At 53.4% G+C, this 18,675-nt stretch overlaps 2 protein-coding genes across 21 annotated transcripts in view; both read left to right on the top strand.

Annotated features, from left to right (window-relative positions):
* The window catches only part of SIN3A (SIN3 transcription regulator family member A), a 66,837-nt gene extending 62,023 nt beyond the window's left edge, over positions 1–4,814 (top strand). For all 6 annotated transcript variants that reach the window (XM_086363877.1, XM_086363880.1, XM_086363878.1 and 3 more), the window contains 2 exons: positions 1,091–1,298; positions 3,539–4,814. In XM_086363877.1, coding sequence (XP_086220003.1) covers positions 1,091–1,298; positions 3,539–3,769 — 439 coding nt within the window. In that variant the 3' untranslated portion in view covers positions 3,770–4,814. The remainder of the gene's footprint in view (positions 1–1,090; positions 1,299–3,538) is intronic.
* Positions 4,815–6,840: 2,026 nt separating this feature from the next.
* On the top strand, positions 6,841–18,434 carry MAN2C1 (mannosidase alpha class 2C member 1). 15 transcript variants are annotated; one of them, XM_086363886.1, is made up of 26 exons: positions 6,841–6,982; positions 7,237–7,339; positions 8,016–8,139; positions 9,478–9,548; positions 10,617–10,794; positions 11,101–11,290; positions 12,365–12,471; positions 12,627–12,737; positions 13,100–13,192; positions 13,321–13,437; positions 13,665–13,760; positions 13,854–13,999; positions 14,358–14,481; positions 14,807–14,928; positions 15,058–15,143; positions 15,265–15,420; positions 15,631–15,728; positions 15,908–16,002; positions 16,219–16,323; positions 16,433–16,589; positions 16,676–16,819; positions 17,184–17,293; positions 17,396–17,475; positions 17,594–17,742; positions 17,823–17,932; positions 18,006–18,434. In XM_086363886.1, exons 5-26 carry the CDS (start codon positions 10,675–10,677, stop codon positions 18,130–18,132), a joined length of 2,643 nt encoding a protein of 880 aa, XP_086220012.1. In that variant the 5' UTR covers positions 6,841–6,982; positions 7,237–7,339; positions 8,016–8,139; positions 9,478–9,548; positions 10,617–10,674; the 3' UTR covers positions 18,133–18,434. The 15 variants fall into 15 exon arrangements, 9 of the variants coding, with proteins under 9 accessions (XP_086220012.1, XP_086220014.1, XP_086220011.1 ...); XM_086363888.1 differs by having other exon boundaries at positions 11,070–11,290; XM_086363885.1 differs by having other exon boundaries at positions 7,237–7,362.
* Positions 18,435–18,675: the final 241 nt, after the last annotated feature.

The raw sequence follows: 18,675 nt of genomic DNA, 5'->3' as shown, positions 1-18,675 counted from the left end.
AGAATGGCACTGATTATGTACCGTCTTTGGGAGAACTGAAAAAATAGACATTTGAATAATTTTTTGTGCTCTGTGGTTCAGGTGAAGAGCCCTGATTGATTCCTGTTAAGGAAATGTTAAATTAAGACATATTTCTCTGTAGCAGCTAAAGAGAATGACACAAATCTATGTTTAATGAAATGAAAAAATAAAACCTTTATGGCATTAAGTGAAAAATTGAGAGAGACCTAGAAGATTTTAAGCCAAAACTGCTAACAGCGGGACTTCCTTGGTGTCCAGTGGTTAAGAATCCGCCTGCCAATGCAGGGGACAGTAGTTCAATCCCTGGTCCAGGAAGATCCCACATGCCAAGGGGCAACTAAGCCCATGTGCCACAGACACTGAGCCCGTGCTCCACGACGAGAGAAGCCCCCACAGTGAGAAGCCGGCGCACCACAACTAGAGAGCAGCCCCCAACGCTGCAACTAGAGAAAGCTCACGTGGGGTCACCAAGACCTAGCGCAGCCAAAGATAAATAGATTTAAAAAAACAAGAACCCAAACTGCCTGGAGAAGGAAATGGCAACCCACTCCAGTGTTCTTGCTTGGAGAATCCCAGGGATGGGGGAGCCTTTTGGGCTGCCGTCTCTGGGGTCGCACAGAGTCGGACACGACTGAAGCGACTTAGCAGCAGCAGTGACTATATAACATCCAGCTGAAGACTAGCCAGGGGGATACTCTTTCTGCCCCCTTCTGATGCCTATGTCAGAAGCTTTCTCTGTCTCCTTTATAGTTTAATAAAACTTTATTACACAAAAGCGCTGAGCAATCAAAAAAAAAAAACCCAAACTGCCAACAGTGGCTACCCCTGCCAAGGCAAGTGGGATTTTGAGAATTGGGGTAAGGGGTAGTTGGCAATTTCTACCTTTTATCCCATGTATCTCTGCAGTTGAAAAAAGATTTTTTTAACAGTGAAACCATTGAACATTTTTTTAAATGTATGTAGTTGTGATCAGCTTCATGAAGGCATATAAGAAGGAAAAATTGGGGGGCATTCATGGGGATCTGCATCTGGAGGAACTCTCACACTGCAGGGCTTTGCTGCTTTGTAGGAATCTGCGGCGGATCCGGAAGTGTCAGCGTGGTCGAGAGCAGCAGGAAAAGGAAGGGAAGGAAGGAAACAGCAAGAAGACCATGGAGAATGCAGATAGCCTGGATAAACTGGAGTGTAGATTCAAGCTGAATTCCTACAAGATGGTATATGTGATCAAGTCAGAGGACTACATGTATCGGAGGACCGCCTTGCTGCGGGCTCATCAGGTGAGAACCAGTATTTGGAATTTCTCCACACGCCTCCCTCCTCAGCCAGTACCAGGATGCTGTTACAAAGTACCACAGACTGCATGACTTAACAACAAAAACTTACTATCTTAACACTTGTAGAGGCTGGAAGTCCAAAGTCGAAGTGTTGGCAGAATTGCTTCGAAACTTCTGAGGACTGTGAGGGAAAATCTGTTTCTTGCCTTTCCTAGCCTCTGGTGGTTTTCCGGCAATCACCAGCATTACGGGGCTTGAATATTTCTGCCTTCATTTTTACATGGTGTTCTCCCTAAGTGTACATCTGTCCAAATTTCCCCCTTTTTAAAGAACGCCAGCCATACTGGATTATGGGTCCACCCTCCGACAGTATGAGCTCATCTTAACTAATTGTATCTGCAACAACCTTATTTCCAAATAAGGTCACATTCTGAGGGGTGGAAGTTAGGATTTCTGCTTGTGAATTTGTGGGGGGACAGCTTAGTCAGTAACAGCACCTTCTAGTGAACAGAAGCTTCTAGTGAAGCTACTCCCAGCATTCACACTTCTGGTAGTATTGCTTGTGTGAGTCCTGTCTGTGTTCACATGTGAAAGTCCTAGTGCTGTTATGTACCAGGTATTGTGCCTGAGACTACAGCCACGAGATAAGAGCATATAAGGTAGTGTGATGATGTGCATTTCCAAGGAAAGAGATGAGGTGATCAAGGGTGACTGGGACACAGAGCCCTGCTTTTGTTGGGAAGACCTCTCTAAGGAGGTGACCCCTGAGGCCTGTAGAGTGGTGAGGATCCAGCCTGGTGCAGAGTTGGGTTGGTACTTTTTAGGCAAAGGAAACAAGCAGGTGCAAGGCTGGGAGGGAGGAAAGGACTTCACGTGTTCAAAAAACTAACATCAGTTGTGGGGGACTTGCTTGGTGATCTAGTAGTTGAGGCTGCACACTTCCAGTGCAGGGGGTGCATGTTCAGTCTCTGGTCAGGGAACTAGAATCCCAAATGCCAAATATGGCAGGGCCTTTAAAAAATAAGTAAAACATCATCGTGTTTTGAGCCATAGGGGAAGTGGGATGCATGAAGTTGGAAAGGTGGGCAGAGGCCACATTACTTATTTTTACAGGCTATGGTTTGGATTTTGAGGTACATTGAGACTTTGTTGACAAAGATGTAGACTGATGGGAGTGAGCGAGCGCACCAAGTTGGATGGGCAGAGACCACTCACGAGACTGCTCATCCAATTGAGAGATGATGACTGCCCAGACTACCAGGGTTGTAGAGGGATTTTAATTAGATTGGAGGGACTTCCCTGGTGGTCCAGTAGTTAAGACCCTGGAGCTTCCAGTGCAAGAGGCATGGGTTTGATCCCTGGTTAGGGAACTAGGATCCCATATGCCATGCTATATGCCAAAAAAGGATTGGAGATATAATTGTCAGGATGTGCTAATGATTGGATGTGGGGAGGTTAAGAGAAAGGAGAACATTAAAGATGCTACCTGGTGGTTTTTGTTTTTTAATTTTGTTTCTTTGTTTATTTTGTTTGAGTAACTGGGAAGCTTAGGGGTATGTCTGTTAACAGGAAAGGGTTATTACCAGGTTTGGGAGGCAGATCAAAGGACTACAGAACATTCAAGTGGGAAGCACAGGGTGGGCAATTTAATGTACTTCTCTCTCGGTGCTGTGTGTTATATGTCTGCATGTCTGATTCAAATGATGTAGGGAGCTGGGAAACACCTAATTCATCTTTGTATCACCTTCCCTTCCTTGCTTATGGGCACCAACAAGTACGTTGGAGGTAGGAACAAAAAACCTCCACTGAAGATCTGCTGTGCCCAACAATCTGATGGACAGAGTGGGATAACAGCAGGAAGGGATAGTGGGTTTTAAACCCTTTGCCTTGCGCTGTGACAGAAATGACCAACAGCCTCATTGTCTCACTCAGGGTACATTAGAATCGGCTGGGTTGCTGGTTTAAAAATACAGGTTGATGGAAACAAGGAACTCTGTATACGTTTTTTCCAAGACCTCCTCCTTCCCCAACACGCCACCACGTGGTGATGCTGCAGACTAAAATCGAGAAAGCACTGAGCTAGTTCTGACCAGACCTTGGGTTGGCATTTCTCTGGGGGCTTTATGATCTGTAACTTGAGCCCACATCTTTCCTATGCTACTTTAGAAGAAAATTGGATTTTGTATTTGAAGGGTTTTTTAGTCCTAGTTCATGGAGGATTTCTTCTTTGTTCTATTTTTCAGTCCCATGAGCGTGTAAGCAAGCGGCTACATCAGAGGTTCCAGGCCTGGGTAGATAAATGGACCAAGGAGCATGTGCCCCGTGAAATGGCAGCGGAGACCAGCAAGTGGCTTATGGGTGAGGGGCTGGAGGGCCTGGTGCCCTGCACCACCACCTGTGACACAGAGACCCTGCACTTTGTGAGCATTAACAAGTACCGTGTCAAATATGGCACAGTGTTCAAAACCCCGTAACTGCAAAGCCAGAGCAGATAACTGGAGGGGGGTGGTGTGTGTGGGGGGGCGCGTGTACTCGCACACACTGAAGAAACAAGGAAGATGCCTTTCAAGCCTCACTGGGCCTCTCTGGGACATGGCCACCTGATCTGTGCGTGGCTGGTGCAACCTGGCACCAAGTGGGCTACATATAAGGAACGTGTGATCCCTTACAAAGCCGGAGTTGGAACTTTTCCCAGGGGTTTTGGGTATTAGCCTGCCCTGGAGGGGAGGAAACCCACGCAAGCACAGGGACACGCAGCTTGCACACACCAGCAGAGCGGAGACTGGAGCCTTCTGGGGCGACCTTCAGTGAGGGAACCGGATGCTGTTCACACCTGGACTGGATGGGCGAGCATCGACTGACAGACTTGAGGAGTCAACGCTTAGATGGATTGTAACTCTGATGGTCACTGCTCCTTTCCTCTTCCCCCCAAAAAGGAAAAAAAACTGGATTGGATTTTTTCTCCTGGTCACTTGAGCACATCTAGATCACCCATTAGGTTTTCTCTGGGACCTGCAGTTTGGCTTTGGGATTGATCATCTTGTGGATTTGATTCCTGATGAAAGCTTGCTGCCCACCCTTTCTTCTCTCCTCTGGTTCTCAGCCTCAACAAATTCAAATCAGTCGTCCTTTTTAGCTCCCGTGGAACTGTTTTGTACCTGCTTCTTTACTAGTCTACCCTAGTGCCATCCACCAGCTTTACTCACACACACACACAAACACAATTTTAACTTGGTTTTTCTTTTTTTTTTTTTTTTTTGTAAATAATGTACATACTGTCAATTTTTTATTAAAAGAAATATGCTTTGATGTGCTAGCATAACTGCTCTAGCTTCTTGTGTACCATAGTTCTATGTGGCTTCAGGTTTAGTACCTGTGAACAGGTGTACAAGACATTTATTACACTTTTTACCAAAGGGAGTTACCGTTGTAGTACTTTTGTGTAAAACTTGTCTTCCTTCTTGCCCCAACTTTTTTTTTTTTTTTTTTGTAAATAAATAAAGCTTGGTTCTTAAGGAATGAACTCTCAACACAAGTCCCTTGTCCTCACCAGAGAATACTGTGAAGCAGGGATTTGGGCTTCGGTTCCTTATCTACATACAGTACAAAAACAGGATTTTGCTTTAAATAGTTAGCAGTCAGTTGTACTTGTCCCAAATCAAAATATCTCAGATTTTAAAAATAGAATTATTCATTCTTTTGGTACATATTCTATCCCCTTACTTCAGCTGTTTGGAAATATTTTATATATGGGTATATTGTGCAGCTGTATAGTTTGTGCTTCTCTATTTTTTACCTTTATTGGAAATGGGAGTGAACAGCTTAAATACCAAACCAGTGTTTGAAAGAAGTGTGTACACAGTGTGTGGTATAAATGGGGTTAGGAGGGAGAAGACTTGATACATTAGCAACTGCAAATAGAATATATATGTATATATATATTTTTAATTACATAAATTTAAAGCAGCAGATATTTAAACATGAGTGATTAGGATTTTTGTATGTGGGCAGCCTGGCTTTTCTGAACAAACACCAACTGAGCCCCTCCCAGGACTTTGGTGAATTTTTCTCCAGCAACCATTACTCTAGTCAAAGTAAACAACAGTGTTCCTGTGTGGTTTTGTTTGCTTTTTAATTAAAAATCCCTAATATCACCACCACAAAACCAAGTTTTTTTTGCTCTGGACTTTCCTTATGAATGGTAAGCTTATCTGACTTTTAGACTTTTGTTGGGGGGCGAGCATTGGAGGGATGGGACAACTATAGGAGACTCAGCTCACATGTGTGAGGTGGCAGGAAAGGCTTGTGGGAGGAGATTCTGGTGAAGCTGCAGCACTGCCTCACTTGGAAGGTGGAGTGATACTGATGGGTTGGTAGGATCTTCAGGTTTTCCACCAGTAACTCAACCCATCCCCATCTGCTTGCTTAAGAAAGATCATGTTGACTTGGAGTTAATAGGGGGAACTGATTGAACCTCACCCAGGCAGCCCCAGCTATTGCTGTATCTGCAGAGGGTTATGACCAGAGCAGCTGCCTGCAGGTCAGGATAGGGTTTCAGGACCAATCCTACTAGTGCAACCAGAAGAAGGGAGCTTCACCTACAGCCAGGATTTACAAACAGCATTTTTATGTCTCCTGCCTTCTGACATCTGAGCTCCAAGCTCGGCTCAGCCTGTCTTAGAGCAGCAAGTTATATTTTAAGTCGTGTTTGGTATTCTGTACTTAAGTCACTTTTCCCTATGATTTGCATTTGAAGTGTTGTAAACTTGGTCAGTATTTCTATTAAAATATCAGGGGTCGGTCATGTTGTGTATATACTTTTCTTCCTAATGATTTTATAGAGAAGATTTCATCCCATTCCCAGGAGGGAGGTGGGGGAAAGTTGCCAATAGACCAGCAGAGTAACATGAGGGTGAAACTGGAGGTGTTTCTGGTATTATGGCGTCTCTGAACTCATCAGTCCCTGTAGAGAAATGCATTATTCTGTTACGCTCATGAATTCTATGTCTGATCTGCCATCTCAAAGTCTTCAGCTTCTGGCGATGGGCAGCAATTAGCCATATACATAAAATAGAACACGTAGTAGAGGAAGCTGAGGTTACTGGGGTATAAAGCACTCCCTATTTAACACATGTCCGCCGAACGGCTTGAAGGCACCGGTCCCTGGCGCCACCTTAAGCAGACACAAGGACCACAGGCAAGGAGGTTCCGCTTGTAGCTTCTGAGACTAGGTGACCTGCATCTGCACAACCGAAGCTCCCACCAATCGTGCCTTCGGTCAGTCTCTGTACTAGGCTTTTCTCAGAATCAAAGCGTCAGACTTCTGTTTTACTTAAGGATTTGCCCAGTGGCGACCAGCTCGGACCGAGATAAGAGCAAAGCCTCAGAAGCGCAGCTTTTAGATTTAAGCTTGCTGCTCAAAAGTTCGGAGCAGCGGGGCTTCACTGAGCCGCTGGTGTTCCACGGAAAGCTGCCCGGGCCTGGAAGGCACCTTTGAGGCGCCGGAACCTTTGGTTCCAGGCCGTGGACCGCGCCGGCAGCGCCTGGGGCCTTCCGGGGAGAAAAGAGAGGAGCGAACGCGCGGCGATGGCGGCGGCGCCGGCCCTGAAGCACTGGCGCACTACGCTGGAGCGGGTGGAGAAATTCGTGTCGCCGCTCTACTTTACCGATTGTAATCTCCGCGGCAGGTGTGGCCCCCTCGCCCAGGGCACCCGCCAGCCGCATCCACGAGTCTCTAGCCTTCCCTTCCGGGGGAAACCCAAGCTTCGGCCACATGGGCCGAGGGACAAAATATCCGCCTCAGATAGTGCTGGGGCCCAGGAGGAGGGAGTGGGGAGAGACTGTGTCGTGGGGCAGCCCTCTCGGCGGTGGATGGAGGGAACGCGCATCCCCACCCGCCGGATGGCCCACGAGCGCGCGCCCACCTGCCCCTCCCGCCCAGGCTCTTCGGAGACAGCTGCCCAGTGGCCGAGCTTTCCAGCTTCTTGACGCCCGAAAGACTTCCCTACCAGGAGGCAGTCCAGCAGGACTTCCGCCCCGCGCAGGTCGGCGACAGCTTCGGACCCACGTGGGTAACGCTCCAGAGAGAGGGCGGAGCCCCTGGGCCCCACCTCCCAGCTTGCTTGCCGCCCCTAAAAACCCCTATTGTCGGCTCTCTGCCCTAGACAGTCACTTGGGGCAGAGCAGCACCCTTTGCTGGAGATAGCTCCCTGGTTCCTCAAGCCTTCATGGAAGAATTTTCTCTTCCTCACTTCTCCCCACGGGCTTCCCTGGTGGGTCAGATGGTAAAGAATCCGTCCGCAATGCGAGAGACTTGGGTTCGATCCCTGGGTTGGGAAGATCCCCTAGAGAAGGGAACGGCAACCCACTCCAGTATTCTTGCCTGGAGAATTCCATGGACAGAGGAGCCTGGCGGGCTACAGTCCATGGGGTCACAAAGAGTCAGACACGACTGGGCAACTTCCACTTCACTTCTCCCAGCTCGGTGACATCCCTTAGGAAGGGCACTCTAGGACATATCACAGACCCCTGATTCTCTGCCTCATTCCCTCACCTTGCTGCACACTCCATCGCTTCTTTCTTGCTGATCAAAGCTGAATATCTTGTGGTGCTGCAGATTCTGGCAGAAAGTCTCAAGCCCTTGCTGACCCTTAATCATAGGAAGTATGTCGAAAGGACAGGGCTTTGACCCCTAGGCTCATCTTAGTGGTTCTGTTGCAGATGGTGGACCTGTTGGTTCCGTGTAGAGCTGACCATCCCAGAGGCATGGGTGGGTCAGGAAGTTCATCTTCGCTGGGAAAGTGATGGAGAAGGCCTGGTGTGGCGTGATGGGGAACCTGTCCAGGTGAGGAGCCCTGCCCTGGGTCAGGTGTGGCCACATTTCAGCCCTGGTCTCTGGCAAAGCCACAGCTGAGTGGCTATGCCTGCAGGGTGGTATGAGTTTTTGCTTAGGCCCCTGTGTAATTGTTCCTTCTTATATTTAAGCGGATCACTTAAGGTCACAACATAATGCTAAGCTAACTCTGCCACTGACTGGTCACCCTCCCATTCTGGAATGAAACTAGTTACTAATCAAATACAATAATATGTACAGCAGATGGACTTATTAAGCCTTTACTAGGTGCTAGGTGCCAGACTAGTGGCTTTTTAGACTGTATCACTTTTTATTTTTAATTTTTAATAAACTAGTTTTTATTATATGTAATAGATGCTTATGGCAGATGGGGAGGAGGACTTTGAAACAGTTATGGATAGTATAAAGTTTACAAAGTCTCTTTACCTGAAATAATGGGTCTGTCCTTCCACCTCACCCCCAGTTGCCCAGATAGAGCCACTATGAAGTGCCTTGTCTATGTATCCAACTTTATCAGGTTTAACCTTTATAATTCTATGTGATAGGTTTTTATGGCCAGTGGCACAGACAGTAAAGAATCTGCCTGCAGTGCAGGAGACCTGGGTTCGATCCCTGAGTCAGGAAGATCCTTGGAGAAGGGAAGCTACCCACTCCAGTATTCTTGCTTGGAGAATTCCATGGACAGAGGAGCCTGGCGGGCTACAGTCCATGCAATTGCAAAGAGTCAAACACCACTAAGTGACTAACACTTTCACTTTTCACAGACAGAAACTGAGATATATAGAGGTTAGCACACTTGCTTGGATTCATACAGCTTCCATTTCAGTTTGACTAACCCTCAGTCTTGGGTTAGGACTGTTGCTCTTCCTGTGCAGAAAGGCAGCAGACCCCTCCCTCCCTCCCTCCCTTCCTTGGCTCAGTGGATATCTCCTGAGTGCCCTCTCTGCACAGGTCCCTGTGCTAAGCACTGGGGGTATAGTGGAGAATGAAGCAAACCTTTCCCTGACCTCATAGAGTTTCCCTTCAAAGGCTTATTCAGGGGTACAGAGGCCATCAGAAGCCACCAAGGACCTGACACCTACCTAAGACCCCACAAGACCAGTGGCTTTTCTGCTGGTCAGCAGGTGCCATTTGGTGGTCATGGTGCCGACTGCCTTGGGGGGTGGGGGGCACTTGCTACCAGAGGTCCCTGATTTGTCAATCTTGGCCTTGGGAGAGAGGAGCTAGTGCTGGAGGTCCAACAGAGGGGCCTGGCCCCCTTCAGCTTGTACTTCAGCAGAACTGTCCACAAGCCTCAGGCCTTGTCTCTTTCATTCTGCTCCTCACCAGGGTTTGACCAAAGAGGGAGAGAAAACCAGCTACATTCTGACTGACAAGCTAGGGGAGAAAGACCCCCGGAGGTGAGTGAGTCCCTGGACTATGGCTGACCAGTGCTGTAGGGGAAGGGGACGCCAGAGGGAGAGGAGCCGCCGAGGTCCAGAGAAACACATCCACTTTCAACACCACCATCTTCTACATAGTTTGTTTTTAAAAAGCAGGATTTTTCTGACCAAAAAGATAGCATTTTAGTTCCTACATTAAATGCAAAAAAGCACAAAGAAGTAAATATTGATAATTCCCATTACCCCATCACCTAGAGATATCCATTATTAACAGCTCACATTCTTCCCAGAAATTTTTTCAGAGGTGGCGTTCACTAGCTGAGGTGGTATTTCTTTGATATTTTGCATCCTGAGTTTTTAAAATTCCATATTGTGCATTTTATGACACCATCAAAAAACTCTGCTTAGATGTTATATTTTATTATATTCAGTGTTTATTAAACATTGTGTATCTGATGTTTCCAGACATGGGGACTATGATGGTGAATGATGTGATCTTTGATAGCAAGGGGGACTCACATGTACATATACAATTACAAACTGATGAGGGCTCTGAAAGACAACACTCTGAGTGGGAGAAATCTGTTCTAGACTAAGGAGAGCACTAGGGGAAGAGTCCCAGAAGGCTTCCCGAAGGAAGTCATGTTTGCTTTCTGAAGATTGAGCAGAACAGCACCACAGCTCACCACACTGCTCCGAACAATGGCCTGCCTCTGTTGGCTGACAGATCGTTGCTCTGAAAGCTGGACCTGGGAGATCCAAACATGTTTTTAACGTGCTAAGAGGGTTCTGAGACCCAGGCAGTGCTTTGTATAGACAGCTTTGGAAATAAGTCTAAACAACACAATTCACACACTTCCAAACTCAGCTACTTACCCTCCTCAGCCGAGGCAGAATGTGGGTTTAGTCTGCTGTTTCCACCGTGGCCCTCTGTCATACGTCCCTGACATAACTGAGATCCTCTGGGTGGTAGATCCTGAGGGCACATGAGGAGGGGTCTGTCGGGTGCCTCTCTGGTACTCCTTCCGCAAGCCCCAGAGTCCTCTGCCAGTCCCTTGGCCTGAGGCTGCCTCCCCACATTTGTAGCCTGACCCTCTATGTGGAAGTAGCCTGCAACGGGCTCCTGGGGGCTGGAAAGGGATCCATGATCGCAGCCCCTGATCCAGAGAAGATGTTCCAGGTGAGCCGGGCTGAGCTTGCCGTGTTCCACCGGGATGTCTACAAGCTCCTAGTGGACCTGGAGCTCCTGCTAGGCATCGCCAAGGTACTCAACACCTCCACCCCACCTGGATACTCTCTCGAGCCCTGTTTCAGGCAGGCTGTTTCTTGGGTCAGATAGCTGGGGCTCTGGGAATCCAGAATAGAGAGTGTTTTGTGCCTGCCTGAGTGTTGAGAGGACTTCCCTGTGTAAAGGGGAAGAGGGAGACAGTGCTGAGCAGCGGGACCAGCAGGACACAGGGTTGGTTGTAGGGAGGAACTCTGCTGAGAACCCATGGGAGATCAGCTGGGGTCTGATTCTGGCGCCTCTGCTTGCTTGAGATGGGGATTAAGGGGCAGAACCTTGCTGCAGGGCCTCGGGGAGGACAACCAGCGCAGCTTCCAGGCCCTATACACTGCCAACCAGATGGTGAACGTATGTGACCCTGCCCAGCCTGAGACCTTCCCAGTGGCCCAGGCCCTGGCCTCCAAGTTCTTTGGCCAACGTTGGGGTGAAAGCCAGCATACGATCCATGCCATGGGGCACTGCCACATTGACACAGGTAGGGCAGCAGCTGGCCGGGTTGGCTCAGTGGGGGGGGTCAGGAGTGGTCTTGAAGACCTTGTTGCGCCCTGAAAGCACTGTGTGATCCACATCAAGTTCTTGGACCTCAGTTTTTCCCCATGTGTAAAATGGGGAAAGGGGAATGGACTGTAGGTTTTGCTAAATGTGCCCTGGATGGCATCATGCTAGATATTGGGGGGAGGATTATTGAGACTGATGATCACAAAATAGGCAGAGACAGTTGCTGCCATGATGGAGGGAAGTATGGGGAGCTGGGGAGCCCAAGAGAGGCACTTAACCCAGCTGGGTCTGGCAGATTCAAGAAGGGCTTCCTAGAGGAGGTGACCTTTGAACAGAATGAGGATGAGTAAGAATTTGACAAGGGTGCCCGAGTCCTCGGACAGGAGTGATGTGGAAGTAGTTGAGATGGGGATGCAAACACAGGGGGAGGCTTCCTGGGGAGGATCAGGAGTTCAGTTCGGAACCTGATGAGTCTGCAATGTCAGGCTTACAGGAAATAACATTTTTAATGAACTTCCCAAGTTATTGATTCTGATGCAGCTGAAGTTTCTGAGCCACAGAATCAGGGCTTTCTCTGCTGTGCCAAAGCGTGGGATGTGGAGTTCTGGGCTGGTAAAGAAGGAACTAGGAGGCCTAGGTTATGGAAGGCAGCAGTGCCTCAGGCAGGACAGCTGGCCCAGGCGGGTCCATCCAGGGAAGCGGTGCCCTCTGTTCCGGGATGTGTTCCGGGTGTGTAGGGGAGGGGCCACACCTGCCGCTTCCTAAAGGATCCTCTCTAAACCCCAGAATAAGGCCAATCCAGGGACTGGGGCCCCAGCTTCCTGACTATAAAACTGCCCCACTAGCTCCAGCCATGTAAAAGTGACAGCTCAGGAGAGATGCCACAGGACTCAGCAGGGAATGGGATGGGATGGGAGGAAGGCTACGGTGACCCTCTGGTGGCCCAGGAGGGGCCTGGTTGGGTGCTAGGGGACAGGGGTGCAGCTGGAGGTCTGTGAGGGGCTGGGGACCTGGCTGCTCTCCTTCTATCCTCACCCTCCTCCCCGCCTAGCCTGGCTCTGGCCCTTCAAGGAGACTGTGCGGAAATGTGCCCGAAGCTGGGTGACGGTCGTTCAGCTCATGGAGCGGAACCCCGAGTTCATCTTTGCCTGCTCCCAGGTCAGAGGGATGGCTGTGTGAGTGGTACCTGGAGCCCAGGGGGTGCTAGTGTGGGGTTCCCAGGGCTTCTCAGCCCACCCCCTGAGCCCCAGGCGCTCAGCCCTGGGTGGGGTTCATGTTGCTCCTGGCCAACCCCCACCCCATCTGCCCCACAGGCGCAGCAGCTCGAGTGGGTGAGGAGCCACTACCCTGGCCTGCATGCCCGGCTCCAGGAGTTCGCCTGCCGCGGGCAGTTTGTGCCCGTGGGGGGCACTTGGGTGGAAATGGTGAGTGCCGTCTGCAGCCCCTCAGCCTCAGGCCTTACCATCAAGGACTCTGTCCTCTGCTGTGCTGGTGACTTTCTGCAGGTCCTTCATGCCCTCTTATCAGTCCCTGGAATCCTAGGGCTCGGGACTCCCAGGGGGGTGGGGGTGTCAAGCACTGTGACGGGCCATCTGTGTGACCCGGCCCCAGATACCTCCTGTCTGGCAGACAGACGGTTAGGCTGAAGTGAGGAGATCGAAGCTTCCAAGGCACTGGCTTCCCCCAGTGTCAGAGCCCTGGCTTCTCTGGATGGGGTGGTTGCCTGAGTCCCTGCCCATCTTGTCTGGTGCTGACCCCAGTGGCCCCCTTCTTCCCTCATGGCCAGGATGGGAACCTTCCCAGTGGAGAGTCCATGGTGAGGCAGTTCCTGCAGGGTCAGAACTTCTTCCGTCAGGAGTTCGGGAAGATGTGCTCGGAGGTAGGCGGGGAGCTGCTGCACCTGCAGGCAGAGGGGACCAGAGCTTGCCCTTGAGTGAGGAGGGGCTGCAGCTGGGCCGCTCTGCCGAGCTCCCGGGTCCCCGTGCCGCAGATGCCTTCTCCCTGCAGTTCTGGCTGCCAGACACATTCGGCTACTCCGCGCAGCTGCCCCAGATCATGCGTAGCTGTGGCATCAAGCGCTTCCTCACCCAAAAGCTGAGCTGGAACTTGGTGAACTCCTTCCCGGTGAGCAGGCCCCAGGGGGCCAGGCTTGGAGCAGGCTTGGGTCCCTCCTGGCCCGAACATCTCGTCCAGGCTTATTATTGAGGGGTCCTGGACAAACCACCCAGCCCCCACCCAGGGAAGGCATGCCTCTCCCGGGGTCACACAACAGGAGGGGCAGGTGAGGGAGGCCCGGCTCTGCCTCAGCCCTGACTCTGGCCTCTTTCTTCCACCTGTCTCCCTGCCTGCAGCACCATACCTTTTTCTGGGAGGGGCTGGATGGCTCCCAGGTGCTGGCCCACTTCCCACCCGGTGACTCCTATGGGATGCAGGGCAGTGTGGAGGAGGTGAGAGGGCATCTTGTGGCCAAGGTCGGGAAGGGAGGCAGGCTGGAGTGGGCCAGGTATCCAGCCGAAGCTGACCGGTGTGAACCTGCCCAGGTGCTGAAGACGGTGGCCAAAAACCGGGACAAGGGACGGACCAACCACAGCGCCTTCCTCTTTGGCTTTGGGGATGGAGGTGGTGGCCCCACCCAGACCATGGTGGACCGCTTGAAGCGGCTATGCAATACCGACGGGCTGCCCAGGTCAGGCCTGGGTTCACTCTACCCCATTCTCTGCCCTTGCCCTGAGCCCTTCCTCTGCTCAGACTTTGGGCCCAGCGCCCCCCCTCAACCTTGTTCCCGCCAATTGCAGACCATGGGCACCTCCCAGCTTCGACCCTGGAGGTGGGGTGGGAGAAAAGCCAAAGGTGGGAAGGGGCTTAAAGCCACTGAGGCAGAACTCTCCTGGGGGAGGAAGGGTCCAGACCTGCCTTTGTCTGGACAGGGAGTCTTCTGGGGGTGGCTCCTTTCTGTCGGGGCTGGACCTCTTGTCACACTTTCATGGAAGAAGGGTAAGTCACATGGCCCAGGCCGGGAGACCCAAGCTTGCAGTCTCCCTCAGGGTGCAGCTATCCTCTCCGGAGCGACTTTTCTCAGCGCTGGAGGGCCACTCGGGGCAGCTGTGCACCTGGGTTGGGGAGCTCTTCCTGGAGCTACACAACGGCACCTACACCACCCATGCCCAGGTCAGGGACTGGCTGCTGAGCCAGCGAGGAGGGGGCACCCTACAGTGGCCCAGACCGGGGGAAGAGGCTTGTGTTCCATGGAAGAGCTGAGAGGAGTGCAAGAGCTGGGTGCTCAGGAGCCTGGAGGTGGCAGGACTCAGCATCTCTGAGGGGGGAGTGTCCTGGGCAGAGGGGAGAGGAGGCAGGCTTTGGGGGCAGATAACACATGAGGCTTCATCCAGGAGTTCCTGGAGAGCATCAGGGGTTCTGAGCAAGAGGCTTTGGCAGGGGGGCCCTGGGATGCTTGCCCAGGCTCTAGACTGAGTCCCCCCTCCCTTGGGCTCAGATCAAGAAGGGGAACCGGGAGTGTGAGCGGATCCTGCATGACGTGGAGCTGCTCAGCAGCCTGGCCCTGGCCCGCAGCACCCAGTTCCTCTACCCGGCTGCCCTGCTGCAGGATCTCTGGAGGTCAGCCTGTTTTCTGTCCCCTGCCACCTGCTAACCTCACCCAGACGCCTCTGTGGTTGCCCCAGCCTCCCTGCCTTCCCCACCCCACCCACCTCAAACACCTCCCAGCCCTGCCCTTGGCCCCTGCAGGCTCCTGCTCCTGAACCAGTTCCATGATGTGGTGACTGGGAGCTGCATCCAGCTGGTGGCAGAGGAAGCCATGTGCCACTACGAAGGTGAGGCTGACAACATTTCCACGGCTCTCGCACCCAGTGCAGTGCCCAGAATGTCCCCCGTGGGACATTCAGGGGTCACCCCGATCCCCTGCCCGCTCATAACCAACGAGTCTCTCCCCAGACATCCGTTCCCATGGCAACACACTGCTCAGTGCTGCAGCTGCAGCCCTGTGTGCTGGGGAGCCAGGTCCCGAGGGCCTTCTCATTGTCAACACGCTGCCCTGGAAGCGCACCGAAGTGCTGGCCCTGCCCCGGCCTGGCGGGGCCCACTGCTTAGGTATGAGCTGGGGAGAAAAGTGGCTACTGTGGCAGGAGGGATCAAGGCCAAACTGAGAGTCAGGGACATTCTCCTGGGGGTATCTGCCCTGGGGTGCCCCAGGCTAGAGAGGAGGAGTAGTGTTCAGCCCCTATACCCAACCCTACCCTGGCCCAAGCATGGTTCCTGAAAGGTCAGGGAGGCTGCACTGACGCCCAGGTTCCTCCCCAGCCCTGGTCACCGTCCCCGGCATGGGCTATGCTCCTGCCCCCACCCCCACCTCACTGCAGCCCCTGCCGCCCCAGCAGCCTGTGTTCGTAGTGCAAGAGGTGAGTGCCGGCGCATGGCGGTGGGGCGGGGGCTGTCCTGGGCTGTCCCTAACAGTGTGGAAGTGCTGAGCCCCCCAATCTGGAGCAAGTGGTGAGGCAGAGCTGGGGCTGGGGGTCGGGTGGGCTGTTGGTTGTGGGAAGCCCCTGCAGACCTAGCCTCAAGGCCCCCTCCCACCAAGACTGACGGTTCTGTGACTCTGGACAACGGCATCATCCGAGTGAGGCTGGACCCAACTGGCCGCCTGACATCCCTGGTGCTGGTGGCCTCCGGCAGGTGCTAACCCCTTGCCCTCTCCCACTGCCTGGCAGGTGGACCCCAGACCTCTCGTTCCCTCTGTCCCGTGGCCACAGCTGACCACAGCAGCCCACGAGTGGCTCTGGACTGGGACCCACACATGGAACAGGGCCTACCCTCCACCCCACCCACCTCAAACATCTGGGGAGACCAAAGTCATTCGGTTATAAAGTACTGATGTCCATGTCCTTCCAGGGAGGCCATTGCTGAGGGCACCGTGGGGAACCAGTTTGTGCTGTTTGACGACGTCCCCCTGTACTGGGACGCATGGGACGTCATGGACTACCACCTAGAAACACGGTGCGGGGTGGGCAGGACTCCGGGTGGCAGTGGTAGAAATACGAACAAGTGTACTGGGCCCACTCTGTCAGGCTGTCCTGGCTCAGTGCCTCTCCCCTCTATTCCACAGGAAGCCAGTGCTGGGCCAGGCAGGGACCCTGGCAGTGGGCACTGAGGGTGGCGTGCGGGGCAGCGCCTGGTTCCTGCTACAGATCAGTCCTAATAGTCGGCTCAGCCAGGAGGTTGTGCTGGACGTTGGCTGCCCCTATGTCCGCTTCCACACTGAGGTAGCAGGGGGCAGGGTGGTGGGTGTCTTCCCTGGGTGTGGCTGGTGAAGAGGGGCCAGCCCCTTGTACCCCACCCCCCCCCACAGGTGCACTGGCACGAGGCCCACAAGTTCCTGAAGGTGGAGTTCCCTGCCCGTGTGCGCAGTCCCCAGGCCACCTATGAGGTCCAGTTTGGACATCTGCAGCGGCCCACCCACTACAATACCTCTTGGGACTGGGCTCGATTTGAGGTCTGCCATGGGGTGGTGTGGGGTGGAAGGTTTGGCTCCTCCTTGGCTGGGGAACGACTAGTTGTGTGGTATGGGGTGAGGAGGCACGTGATGGTTCCTAGCATGTATGCCAGGCATTGTGCCAAATGCTTTATGTTCAGTTTGATATTCATGCCCATTTGGTGGGGTAAGTACTCTTAATCCACCTTTCCCAGATGAGGGACTGAGGCTTAGACAGGCTGTGTGGTGTGCCCAGGGCCTCCCGAGGTAAGAGCTGGAATTCAATCAGTCGTGAGGTCCCAAAGCATCCCTCAGTCTAGGACTAGGAGCTCTGGAGCACACGGAGGAGGGGGGCCACCAAGTGGGTCTCTGATCTACGCTCCAGGTGTGGGCCCACCGCTGGATGGATCTGTCAGAGCATGGCTTTGGGCTGGCTCTGCTCAATGACTGCAAGTATGGCGCATCAGTACGGGGCAACGTCCTCAGCCTCTCGCTGTGAGTGGGGGGCTGCCCCAGGGACTGGTATGGGATCCTGGTCTTGCCAGGATAGAACTGCAGCAGCTCCGGTCTGTCCCTTTCCCACCCTTCCCACCCCAGCTTGCGGGCGCCTAAGTCCCCTGACGCCACCGTGGACATGGGGCGCCACGAGTTCACCTACGCGCTGATGCCGCACAAGGGTGAGTGCTGCGCCCCATACCCCTCTGCCCTTCTCGGCCTCCGCTACGGGAAAACGCCCCTAGTCCGGCGCCCTGACCACATGTTCCACCACACGTCCCTTTTCCGGTCTGCTCCCAGGCTCGTTCCAGGACGCTGGCGTTATCCCCGCTGCTTACAGCCTCAACTTCCCCCTCCTGGCGCTGCCCGCCCCGGGCCCGGCGCCCGCCGCCGCCTGGAGTGCGTTCTCAGTGTCCTCGCCCGCGGTGGTGCTGGAGACGGTCAAGCAGGCAAGGGGCGGGATGGGGCGGTGGCGGGTTCGGGGCGGGGCCTGGTGTCGGCCCCACCCACCACTCACCTCCCTCCGCAGGCGGAGACCAGCCCCCAGGGCCGCACGCTCCTGCTGCGGCTCTACGAGGCCCACGGCAGTCACAGCGACTGCTGGCTGCACACGTCGCTGCCGGTTCAAGAGGCTGTCCTGTGAGTTGGGGCGTGGGGTGGCAGTGGGGGTCTTGCCCTTGCAGGGCCCTCATGGCCACCTCCTGTTCTGCAGCTGTGACCTCCTGGAGCGCCGCGACCCTACTGGCCCCCTGCTCCTCCGGGACAACCGCCTGAAGCTCACCTTTGCTCCTTTCCAAGTGCAATCCCTGTTGCTCCTTCTGCAGCCCCCACCGAACTGAGTCCCTGAGGGTGGGGTTTTGTTTGTGGAAGGCTTTGGCAGCGCCTCAATTCTGCCTCCTGAGCCTGATGCAAGGGTCAGTTACCTCTTAATAAACCCTTGGCTCAGGAGCCCTGCCGGTAGCCCCTGCTCAATCCCCTCAGGGCCCATCCTCAGGCTTTGAGGGGACAGTTTTTACCCCAGGTATTTGGGGGCAGGGGCAAGACCTAAGGTTATCTGTGCATGCAGCGTCTGGATTGCAGCCCCCATGAGAGAGACCCGGGATACTGGTAACCATAAGATGACTAAAAGACCGTGATACAAGATGGTGTTCTGGGACTTCATGGTAGTCCAGCGGTTAAGACTGCGCTTCCAATGCAGGGGGCATGGGTTCAATCCCTAGTCAGGGAATTTAGATCCCACATGGGAAAAAAACAAGAAGGGGTGCTTCCGCCTGTACCCACAGATAGAGAGGGCTTGGGGCTGAGGAGGAGGCCTGGTGGGTGGGTTCTGGCTGACCCCCACTAGGAGGAGAGCACTGCTCCCCACTAGGGGAGCAGCCACA

The sequence above is a fragment of the Bos grunniens genome, chromosome 21 (assembly GCF_055505025.1).
Source record: "Bos grunniens cultivar Pamir isolate PY7600 chromosome 21, Bosgru_T2T1.0, whole genome shotgun sequence".
In the NCBI taxonomy this organism is placed as follows: Eukaryota; Metazoa; Chordata; class Mammalia; order Artiodactyla; family Bovidae; genus Bos; species Bos grunniens.
This window is presented reverse-complemented; position numbering and strand designations above follow the sequence as displayed.

Excerpts from the sequence above, each read along its gene's own strand:
- MAN2C1 (XM_086363893.1), top strand. The coding sequence starts at position 6,882 with ATGGCGGCGGCGCCGGCCCTGAAGCACTGGCGCACTACGCTGGAGCGG. Across the intron at positions 6,983-7,236 it reads GATTGTAATCTCCGCGGCAG|GCTCTTCGGAGACAGCTGCC; the intron begins GTGTGGCCCCCT and ends CCTCCCGCCCAG. Across the intron at positions 14,000-14,357 it reads AATACCGACGGGCTGCCCAG|GGTGCAGCTATCCTCTCCGG; the intron begins GTCAGGCCTGGG and ends AGTCTCCCTCAG.